Here is a 12,362-nt window from a genome sequence, read left to right on the forward strand (position 1 = left end):
GTTTTATTGCGCATCTGAACAAATAAGACTGCAATTTTTTGCCGAAATTTTCGCTCCTTCCGAATTCATATTACGTTCCATTTACGACAGATGTCCAAAACAGCAACATTCCAGAGATCAATTTTCGGACAACTTAATGGTTAACAAATTACTTTTCTTGTCATACATGAATCCGAGATTGTTTTGTTGGGTGTCCTAAAAAAGGTTTCCTATCTTGTCAAATACACGTCATTAACGTTTTTGCTTCTGTATATTTGTTTTTATTCTACAACGAGTATGCTCGATGTCAATGTATGTTTACTCTTTAATTTTCTGGTAATTGAAGCTTAAGCTTCCATATACATGTGTAAATATATTGACATCGACATTCACAATCAAATGACACAGAAAACAATCTTTGCGATGGTAACAATTATGAGTCAAGTATTATTGTTTCTTTGCATATCCGGACAATATCAAGAACAAGATTCACTCAAAACACTCCACCCCAGCGGTGCAGTTTGGGATAGGTCCATATCCGGACAATATCATGAACAAAGTTCAGTCAAAACACTCCACACCAGCGGTGCAGTTTGGGATAGGTCCATATCCGGACAATATCTTGAACAAAGTTCAGTCAAAATACTCCACCCCAGCGGTGCAGTTTGGGATAGGTCCATATCCGGACAATATCATGAACAAAGTTCAGTCAAAACACTCCACACCAGCGGTGCAGTTTGGGATAGGTCCATATCCGGACAATATCTTGAACAAAGTTCAGTCAAAACACTTCACACCAGCGGTGCAGTTTGGGATAGGTCCATATCCGGACAATATCTTGAACAAAGTTCAGTCAAAACACTCCACCCCAGCGGTGCAGTTTGGGATAGGTCCATATCCGGACAATATCTTGAACAAAGTTCAGTCAAAACACTCCACACCAGCGGTGCAGTTTGGGATAGGTCCATATCCGGACAATATCATGACAAAAAGTCACTCATGATATTGAATACCAGCATTGCTGTGTGGGAATTGTCCATATCCGGACAATATCACGAGGCAACTTCAATCGTAAAGCGGTTATGCAAGCTGTGCAAAGTGCCGAGCAGACCAGTACCTTGGCATGTCGACGGTGCGCCTACTGGGGCAGTCGTTGCAGATAACAGCCTACACCGCACCACAGCGTTTGCTGCTGTGTACAACTTTGAAACTGGTAAGTACATGATGCATTTATTCACAAAAATAATGCACAATGCCATGTGTTCTGTGAAACAGGCATGATGGATGACACTAACTTGCTTGGAACCATCTGGAGGAGTCCTTAGGTAACAAGACTATATTAGGACGTCACATGACTTGACTAGACCAATAGTAGACCAGCTGGTGACAGCAGTTAGGTTTGAAACTAGATCAGTTGCCGTCCGCCGCTAGCCGCTACCGGACCAAGAAGTGAGTAGTGTAGCTCTCTGGTACATAGATTGTATATACATAACAGTTACCGTTCTTAGTTCCGTATATGTCTGTCAGCAATGTCTGTTATCCCTTCCTAGTGTTTTGTGTATTTGATAATTAGTAGTGTGATCTCTTTGTAAAGATTGTTGTATGATAGATCACTTCTCCTTCAGCTGGAACCCCCGCGTGTCATCCCAGGCTTGTTTACAAATTGCCCGTTCCATAGTTAGTTAAATTCTCATATTATTTTGTGCTGTAAGTGCCGTAACGGTTGCTTCTAAACTTTCCTGTCTTGTTGTTTTGGCTGGCTAAATCTTTAATAGAACCAAGGAGGAGAATCTCCTTGCTAGGACCAATGTGATTGTGTGCATATTCAAATTCCATTCGTCGTTTGGGGGTCCTTATCTGTGCCATCTGTGTGGCCCGCGCCCTTTGATGATAGCCGACTCCAGATTCCTGCCTTTGTCCCCGTCTTGTCCTGCTGTGATTTTTATGGCCGTGTTGTTTGAATAATTTCACATGTACCGTTCATGGGTTCGGGGCAGTTACTAGCCGTTTTTTTTCCATTCCAGCCGCTGAGCCTCTGTTTCCCAATCGCCTGTCCTACCATGCCGACGACCGAGCCCTACCTCCTGGTAACACGACAGTCTGTGCCCGGTGCCGTTGTAACCTACCAGAACTGTTTCTACTCTGAAGATGGACAGTGCCTGGACTATGCAATGGAGCGGACTGTCCTCGAGACGTGCCGTCGATATTACGGGGTCTTGCCAGAGCATCTTCCGTCGCCAATGATCGTCCACTACCACAAAGACGCAGAAGAGGGCGCCCCGGACGATGATTCCACAGTCAACACGATACGGACTTATAGATGACTTGAAAATGGACTGTCGTACTGATTTCGTAATGACATTTTTATCCTACGAATATTGATTGTATGGTACATGTATATAACGTTAGACTTGTGTCGGATACTGTACATTTGATATTGTACATTTAAACTGATCAGTTTTGTTATCATAATGATGTTATTGACTTGGGCTTGATATTATTGGATCTGACAGTGAACTGTTTAACTTTGGCTTCGTTCGAGCTTCACTTTTTGTGAAGACCAATGAGGTTGTAGTGAGCTAAAACTTCCTTGGTAAGACTAAGAGACAAATGCATATTGATTTGACCTTTGACGTTAACATGATCTGTTCCTCCACATAATGTATTTGTTGTGATACTTGTGTCATCTGATTTATACAGGAAAGTCTTTGAAAAGCTTTCACAAAATGTAGCCTTACCGAGTTAGCATTTCCGGGGTTAAAACGGACAGGAAACGTTAAATATTAGGTATTTAGCATGATCGTAAAGTAACTGGATATTCCGAAATAATGTGTTGTATTGTTCCTATGATGTTTCAGTATATCTTAAGTTTATGCAACCTTTCCGGGGCGTAATAACCCCGAACGCGCTCAGAAAATATGAAATATTCGGAACGTGTTTTGTCTCCAAAGAGTCCTAGAACGTTCCATTACTTGGAATCCGGATATGCGACATGATTATATGGTCCCATTCTTGACTCCTGAAATCATCCGGATTTATACGAAATATTCGGAACGTGATTTGTATCCAAAGAGTCCGAAAACGTTCCATTACTGGAAATCCGGATATGAGACGTAATTATTTGGTCCCGTTCCGGACTCCTGAAATTATCCGGATATAAACGAAATATTCGGAACGTGTTTTGTCTCCAAAGAGTCCGAAAACGTTCCATTACTGGAAATCCGGATATGAGGCAAGAATTAAATGGTCCCGTTCCGGACTCCTGAAATTATCCGAAAACGCAGGGGAGTCATGTCAGATTTCGTCCGGATATTGTCCGGATATATTCAGAAACGGTCCCGATCCGGATGTATACAAACATAGAAACGTCCGGAAATGACACCCTTTCGCACAGTGCTCATGTCACCCAAGCATCCCTGGTCAATCTGGTAATTCTATGCTTGCCAGAGGATTTGCTCTCCAGGGCAAGGGGGGATATGTTGAGGACATGGGGGCCACAGTGCCATTGTCATAAAAACATTATTGAAATGGCGACGATTGTGTTTTACAGTCTTACTGGAGCGAACATAAGACAACCAAGCCTGGCAACAAATAGTCCTGTGGTTTAGCAGTATTTTTCTTTGTTGGATTTTTCTTTCTTTTTTTCGCCCTCGTGCATTGGTTTTGGGGTCTCCAGAGGATGTCATCCATTAAATTAAGTCAGTGTGGCCTAATAGGAAATGTTGGAGCACAAAACGACAGCACAAGACCGTTAACATGACAGGATTATAACCCAGCATATCTGGCTCTTTCAACGCTATAGACGGAGAACTGTTGACTAAACCCCTCCGCTGTCCTTCAGGTTTACAACATCGCCCTGACCCAGGCTCAGATCCAGGAGGCCATGGACCGCACCAGGAGCGGCTACAAATAAAGCCTCATACACAGGTTCAGGTGAGACTATTCAGATTTTTGATAATTTTGTTTTTTTGTGCTGGCAATAGAAGTCAAACTGTGATTAGGAATGACGTCTACCTACACAGGTGAACTTTCAAGTTAAGATTAGCCAAGGAGGTTTTCTCAAGGTGATGAAACCTCCTTGGATTAACAAAGAGTCTTTTGTTTTCCAGCCGACAATCGGAAGAGTTTGTGATGACAGCGGTGAAGTGAAACTCGCGATCGGCTTGTCTGATTCATCTTACAGCATCTTTGGTCGCATCTATACAATGTTGTTAATGTAGCGGGTTAAGGGCGTTTTAAGCAATTTAATGTAATCATTTTTACCTAATCACGTAAATCTAGAGCATTCTTAGAGGACGTTTCTAGCTACGCATAACAAGACTTTGTTTTGTACTTAATTACGTAGATTTTGAGAAATCTTAGCGGTTAAGGATGTTTTGTGCTACGCATACAATAACATGACTTTAATTGTTTCATCTATAATCACGTAGATCTAGATAGAGCATTGTTAGCACATTTACATTGTCGTTTGTAGTAGGGATACCTATAACGGGATTGACATTTTGTTACGTCATCGCGTCAATACTATAAATTCGGGACAGTAATAATAATAATAACGTTTATTGCAAATTCTTGCCCGTGGGCTAATTGCAGGTAACATAAAAGATACAAACAGTGTAAAAGCAATATCACAAGTGTCTACTCTAGTCTAAAGCTAGTAAAAGCTAACTCTAGATCATGGGTTATTGGGTTCGACTCCTTTTTCGAAGACAGTTGAAGACGAAAGATCCCACCTTTTCTATTATGTGCGGGTTTTGTGATAATACAAAACCAGCGAGCTGAGGAAACATGTAGCTGGTAAAAACGTAGTATTGACAGTTTGATATCAAGAAATACCATCTTTAACAAAGCTACCCTAGGACTCAAAACATAGACTTATCTGGTAACAGTCAGTTTTTTTGGCTTCAACTTTTTGTGCAGCTTACCTATTAGTGACTATTTTCTGCTTGGTGATTAAACAAATGGGAGTGGAGAGTTTGTGTGTACCTTTGTCTTTGACTTTATAACTGCATACAGACTTTCCGTTTCTGCTTGGCTTGACAGAGGAAGAAGAAGACGGCATAGAAGAACACACCAATTAAAACCTATGGGGAAAACATAATTAAACTTTTGATTATGACCCATAGAATGCTACAGACTAGTTAACAGCATATCTGGGGTACTGTTGTGGAACAAATGATCTGCTGTACGGAACGCAATCCGGTGTGCGAGGCGTGACGTGTGCAACGTTAATGTCCAATCAGATCCTACGGTAGCATATGATAGTATCAACAGCTGGCAGAGGAGTGAAGCCGGCCTAGGAGTGTGTATGCAACCAGTGCCCGTCTGACTCCCTTTGGCCGGTTGTACTCCTTTGCCAGCTTTAATTTTAATGGCACCGTAGGATCTGCTTGGAGATTATTACTCAACCTACCTTGGGGGCAAGTTTCGTCACCCTTGTACGACCAGATTTCATTTCGGCTACGTTTTCCGTCACACGCATCCATTTCCGTGAGTTGCGTCATTTGTATAAAAGCGTGTTTCATAAGAGTGAGGTACAGATTCGCGCTAACGATGAGCTCGGAAAAACTCAGCGGGCAAAGGTGCTCCGGCTCCCGCAGGGATCGTTCCCAGGTGTCGGTCGGTTCCCTCGTTGTGGTCTTAACCGTGGGACTTGCAACGGTCGTCTGCGTGGTGGTTATTTTGGAGCTGAACAAATCAAACTCGGAATTGAACAAGGTAAACTCGGAACTGTACAAGGTAAACTCGGAGCTCACGTCTCTGAAAATCGATTTTGCCTCACTGAAGGCCAAACTGGAAGCGGAGAAGGGTGCAGGAAGTTTGGAAACAGCATTTAGGGAGCGACTGGCCGTGGTCGAGACCAAGATTCAAGATGGCGTGTATTTGTCAGGCTGGGAGGGGAATCCGAAGGTAGGACACATTTTCATAGAGAAATTTTTATTGTACGGCAATTGTACACGGTAAAATGTGTCGCCAACTATCACACATAGTACAGAATGGAGGCGTATGATAAAACTGTACTAAAACAGTAAGGACTAGCATAAGTCTTTTGATATGGCGTTACAGAAAGTTTATTTGTAAGTCCCTGCCCGGGGGCTAATTGCAAGTACATACCACAATAGAATGGGGCTCATTTTCATATATCAATTATTTGTGTATAAACCTCTATGAGTCCTCTCATTCAAATAAGCAACGAAATACACGCAATTTTGTGTTATCATACCGTGCTTTAAGTCATTTATCCTAATGTTTTCTTTGAATTTCGAGACTTTTGACAGATGCTTTGGGTTCTTTTTATGAAGGCCATTCCTGTTCAACCGGGTCCGAGTTGAACTATGACATGACTCGCTGCTATACGCAAAACGTTAACGATTGGCTTATGATAATTACTAGTCGCTCTAGACATATAATTAGCAGTGAACTATGTTGATATGTACCTAATAAATATTATGTGTTCTGCAAACGTAAGGGTCCTTATGTAAGTTTAGGCAAGTTGAGAATAACTCCATTGTATGTAACAAAAACACCTGCTATCGGAATGCTTTGGTTTAGACTAATCATTTCATAATTAAAACATAAAAACATTCGGTCTTAATCTTCTGGCTGCGTCCTGGAAAGACTGAATAGAAATATTCGATAGGTTTTCTCCTTGTTTCCAATTAATGCTAACGTCACATTTCCACAAAGGGGCCCGGCCGGGTATGTTAAGGGCTGATTTTTTTGCACTTTCGGGCGGGTCCCCGTGAGACCCCTGGCGGCTGCCGGGCTATTTTGGGGATCGGGCGGGGCCCCGGTTGATTCTAAGTCGGACTTAAAATCAACCGGGGCCCGGGCAGGAAAATACGCCGAATCAAAGCCGTCAACTAATAGTGAACACATCGACAGGGTCCCCTACGGTACCCGCCCGGTACCCCGACGGTACTCGACGGTACAGGCCCAAAATTCTTACATTACAAACTATTGCATCCGTTGTGTCATCCCGGAACACCGCCAGGGCCGCTGACGGGTCCCTCGGTCATCAAACAGGACAATTTGGGCCATGGTCACATTTCCACAAAGGGACCCTGGCGGGTAATTTACGGACTGTTTTTTGGCACATCCGGTCGGGGTCTTGTGGGTCTCCCAGCGGCTGCCGGGTTATTTTTGGTCTCGGGCGGAGTCCCGGTTGATTTTAAGTCGGACTTAAAATGAACCAGGTGCCCGCCGGGGAAATGTATTATGAAAATATCAGCAGTAAAAAAATCACTTTCTACTCTTCTCGTCCCACACACATGAGCAGGTCAAAGAACATTTTTGGCTCCATTCGCATAAAGAACTTAAAGTCGCAACAATGTTCTCGCATAAGCTTGCTCATCAGCGTATTGTAGATGGGTCGGCGCCTCAACCAGAGTTGAACCCACCATGATCTTTTTCTCTGGCACTGCCGTTCCGCTAGTCTCTCTTTTTCCGCTACGTATACCAATGTAGTAAGAACAAGGAAGCAGCGGTGACGAGCCGTCGCCACCCTATCGGCAGTGGCATTTTCCGCTTCTACTAGTGTAGACCTGACGATCTCCCGAAGATAGCTCACAGGATGCCTGGTTGTGGTTCGCGGCGCGTACGACAGGAACCATAGTTATCTACCCGGGGTGAACCGGCCGGCCCACTACCAGACCCCTACGTGGTACCCGGGGATATCTTTACGGGTGCCTGCCGAACATCGACCGATAAAGGATTAAAGCATACGACTATTGGATGAAAGCCGCCGGAATCCCCACCGGAGCCCCTCGGGGCCTCTAGCGGGACGCCTGAAGAAAAAATGATTTGTGACTGTGTGAGCCGATGTCTACCCGGCTTCAGAGCCCGGCCGGGGCCTACATCGGTTAGACACCGCGCGGACCCCTGGGTAATGTGACGTAGGCCTTAGTGAATCATTTCCGTCTGTGATAGAGTGCTAAAAATGGCACTGCCCAAACTGTTACATTTGTTGAGCTACTTATGACCGATGCAATGGACAAGTAAGTTAAGTGTTCGCCATTCAATCGGCAGATCGTGACTCTGATCTTCAGTTTAGTCAAACCATGAGACTTTAAAACATGGTACATGCTGCTTTCTCCGCTTAGCACTCGGCATTAATGAGGAAGAGTAGGGTAGTTGATCACACACCACTACCAGTGGACTAGCCCTCTGCTACAGCAATTGCACGAAGTTGTGTGGCCCAAGGGCTATTGAAACGGACATGGGCGCCGTCCTATGTAACATCTGATACGAGGAAAACTAACTAACCAACTAACTGATTTACTATCGACAGCCAAACGTCCAGACTGACGTCGCCTCATCGTCAGAAAAGAACGACACGGAAGGGAACAATGCCCTGTCCGGAGCAAACCACCCTCGGTACAGGCAGAAGAGGTCGGCTAATTCGTTGACCCTACCAGTCGGAGGTAAGCCATACCAAAGACTTTAAGAAATGGTACAACCTCCCTGACCGCTTGGAGTTCATTATGAAGGCAACTGCTTTGGGCCAATAATTTTTATTGACTTTTCTCCTTCCCCTGCTTCCAAAAAAGAATTCAAACCTACCGTGGCCGATAGCAACAATGTGCAACACACTTACTTTTCTGCTCAAGACACTTACTTTTCTGCTCAAGACACTTACTTTTCTGCTCAAGACACTTACTTTTCTGCAAAACACACTTACTTTTTTCTGTGCAACACACTTACTTTTTTCTGCTTAGAAATAGCCAACACTAGTATTCGAGTTGAATATTGTTTATAACTGTTCATTGTCACTTGTATATCTCCCACGTTTATACCATGTTCATGTACTTACAATTAGTCTCCGGGCATAAAATTGCAAATCAATTATAGTAGAAGCCGCTTAATGGCACACCCCATTTGCCAGCGGACTTCTTGCAATTATTCGGGTGTTGCAATTATGTGGAGTTGTCCAGCTGGACCGCACTATTTTGGGATTATGGGATTCCGTGCAATTAACATAAGTTTGCGGTAAACCGTTATGCAATTAACCGGCTTTTGTTGTACTATATATATATATACATTTCTAATTTTGTTGTGTTTTGTTTGAATCTCAGGCTGTGCACAAGGACCATCCGGCAGAGACGGGCGAGACGGCAGAGACGGGCTGCCCGGCCGGGACGGCGCTCCGGGGGTTTCCGGAGAAACTGGTCCGGTAGGCCCTCCTGGGTTTCCGGGTCCTGCGGACAATTCTAGCCTGGTAACCATCATGAAATCATGCTTAGACTAGTGACGATTTGAAAACGTTCTAGTACTTTAAAATGGCGCGGATCTTGTTTTATTAAAAGAAATGCTTCTGTGATATTACAATCACGTCACTATTCCTAATTGAACACACACACACACGCTCACGCACACGCGCACACGCACACGCACACACACACACGCACACAAACACACACAAACACACACACACACACACAAACACACACACACAAACACACACAAACACACACACACACACAAACAAACACACAAACACACATACATTATCTCACACAGAACAAAACGTTCTTCATGTTACAGACGAATCCTTTGCCCGGTCTGGTCGGCTACTGGCCGCTGAATGAAGAACATGGCGCCCGTGACGTCAGCGGCTATGGTAATGACGGAGTGACGGTCAGCACGGGCGTGGCGGTGGGGCCGGGGGGCGAGACGGGGGGAGCCATGTACTTCCATGGCGCCCCTGGTAAGGACAGTTTTTTTTCAACGCTTATCAGTCGGATCCGGATCAAAACATGTAGATCTGGATCCCACCATTGAAGAAGCAAACAAATTCTTTCTTTACCTACATAATTAGCAAACAACTACTAGCATCTACCAGGTTCCACATGTAGCGCCGCCAAACTGACCATGCCAACGGCTCTGAGCTTTTGGAGCTGGGTGTGGGTTTGTGATCTGGCGGCCCGGGTTCAAATCCCGGGAGCCAGGAGACTGTTTCTAGTCGCCTACCTTACGTTTGACACACATTGCCGCTGGTACCATTGTACAAATTTTGCCATATAGACAGTATGATAGCAATGACAGAACCAGAGGAGTTTGCCGGTCCAGATGTTCTGGCACAAACTGTAGTTTTTAGCCAGCGAACTCCTCTAGCATGTCCTTTATCTATTTGGCCATGGCCATTGTCAATTTCTACTGTTTCCAACGACATGTAGAGCCTGACAGAGTGTTATATAACTACAGTTCTATTGAAAGATCTGTTTTTGAACCCAGGTTCTCGTGTGGAGTTTCCCAACAACGGAGCGCTGGACGCCAGGAGTTACATCACCCTACAGGCCTGGATCTACCCACAGGAGACGGGAAACGGGCCAATCTTCAACTACCAACCGGCGGGCAGTAATGGCTACGGGGTTCACTTCTGGATTCATCCTACCGGAAACGATCTCTATATACGGTAAAACATCTTAAGGAATATTTCAGCTTTACATCTCTAGGTTTGCTACTGCTGCCGTGTTTTATTTTCATGGCTCACTTTCAAAATTGAACTGAAAGGTTTTTATTCAATCTTGATTTTGTTTGCTAGACATGAGTTCACTATTGACATGATTATCGTTACCTATTAAATATTAATTGAATTGAGTATGCTGGTTCTTTTTCTATTAAGATGGACCGGCCGAAATACCCAAGGCGGAGGTCTGCTAACACGGTCTGGGATAACCCAGAATGAGTGGCAGTTCGTCACGGCTACCTACCATCGTACATCAGGCATTCAGAAGCTCTACCGGAATGCTATAGAGGTACCTACGTATTGACTCTTTCCATGTTTGATACAGGTCGTACTACCATATACTGCTGGCTATGTGCAGTGCAAACAAACACACACACACACACACACACACACATATACACACACAGACACACAGACACACACATACACACACACACATACACACACACACACACACACACACACACGAACATGCACACATTCACATACACAACCAAACAAATAAGCAACAACTTTTTTTTGTGCAGAAAAATATTTGGTCTATCGCTACCATAAAATGGCTATCAGGTTAACTCTAGATCTCACTGTACGTAGTACTAAAATGCCACAACAAAACCTTTCTATACTATACAGATCGGATCTGATGATCAGGGAGACGTAGATTTGGGTACCCAGTTTCCTGTAACCATGGGGGCCCGTCCGCCATTTACCGGGGACACCCGGGCCTACAAAGGACGCATCGCCCACATGCAGGTACATGACATTGTCTCTTTGATATTTTATGTATGTTTGTGGATTGTCATTGTTTAGGAGCAAACGTCGACGTATGAAAGCATTTGCCCAAAATGACAGCTTATGCTGTCATTTTGGGCAAATGCTTCCATACGTTGACGTTTGACGGAAAATGATAACTAGTAACAAGAAAAGTTGGAGCACAATACAATAGCACAAGATCGGTAAAATGACAGGATTTGGACCTTTACATCTGGTTTCTGGGACGAACACCCAACGACCCCACTGATATATACCGGTAGCAGTAGTAGTGCTAGTAGTAGTATCAGTATTAGTACTAGTAGTACTAATAGTAGTAGTAGTATTAGTAGTAGTAGTACTAGTAGTACTACTACTGGTAGTAGTTGTAGTCACTGTAGTAGTAGAAGTAGTAGTGCTATTAGCAGTACTACTACTAGTAGTAGTACTAGTAGTAGTAGTAGCAGTAGTAGTAGTAATAGAAATTGTAGTAGATACTCCTTACATTTCCTTGGTTTACCCCGACCTCTGTCGGTTGGTAACAGCAATTTAGAGATAATGTTGATGTAGACACTGCCCCTTTCAACGTCATAGACAGAGGAAATGTTGACTAAAACCCTCCGCTGTTCTTCAGGTTTACAACATCGCCCTGACGCAGGCGCAGATCCAGGAGGCCATGGACCGCACCAGGAGCGGCTACAAGTAAACCCTCATCAACAGGTTCAGGTAAGACTATTCAGATTATTATAGAAAAATTGCTAAACCTTTACTTCCAACATTAAAATAACAGACTTTCTGATACTTATGGCCCCCTCCTGCAAAAGTGGTGGCTTCCTGAAAGAATCATTCTGTGAACAATGTCGACGGAGATTGACCGAAAATTTAGAGGGGTAAGTCCCTATAGTTATTTCAGTGTTGGAAGTAAAGTTTAGCAATTTTTCTATGATGTATTATTCTACCAACAACGATGAACTTTCATGCTAAGATATTCAGATTATTGATAAGTTATTTTTTTGTTCTGGCAATAAAAGTCAAACTGTGATTCGGAATGACTTCTACCTACACAGGTGAACTTTCAAGTTAAGATTAGCCAAGGAGGTTTTCTCAAGGTGATGAAACGTCTTAGGATTAACAAAGATTCTTGTGTTTTCCAGGCGACAATCGG

At 43.8% G+C, this 12,362-nt stretch overlaps 1 protein-coding gene across 1 annotated transcript; it reads left to right on the top strand.

The window, feature by feature from the left end:
• The first annotated feature begins 5,296 nt into the window (after positions 1-5,296).
• LOC118406916 (collectin-12-like) lies at positions 5,297-9,336 on the top strand. The gene is made up of 3 exons (XM_035807315.1): positions 5,297-5,889; positions 8,270-8,402; positions 9,054-9,336. The coding sequence occupies exons 1-3, from the start codon at positions 5,533-5,535 to the stop codon at positions 9,224-9,226; spliced, it is 663 nt and encodes a 220-aa protein (XP_035663208.1). The 5' UTR covers positions 5,297-5,532; the 3' UTR covers positions 9,227-9,336.
• The last annotated feature ends 3,026 nt before the right edge of the window (positions 9,337-12,362 follow it).

The sequence above is a fragment of the Branchiostoma floridae genome, chromosome 19 (genome assembly GCF_000003815.2).
Source record: "Branchiostoma floridae strain S238N-H82 chromosome 19, Bfl_VNyyK, whole genome shotgun sequence".
In the NCBI taxonomy this organism is placed as follows: domain Eukaryota; kingdom Metazoa; phylum Chordata; class Leptocardii; order Amphioxiformes; family Branchiostomatidae; genus Branchiostoma; species Branchiostoma floridae.

Bases quoted from the DNA above. Each gene is read 5' to 3' on its own strand.
- LOC118406916 (XM_035807315.1), top strand. From the start codon at position 5,533: ATGAGCTCGGAAAAACTCAGCGGGCAAAGGTGCTCCGGCTCCCGCAGG. The intron at 5,890-8,269 runs GTAGGACACATT...TACTATCGACAG, and splicing joins GCTGGGAGGGGAATCCGAAG to CCAAACGTCCAGACTGACGT. The intron at 8,403-9,053 runs GTAAGCCATACC...TTTGAATCTCAG, and splicing joins GTTGACCCTACCAGTCGGAG to GCTGTGCACAAGGACCATCC.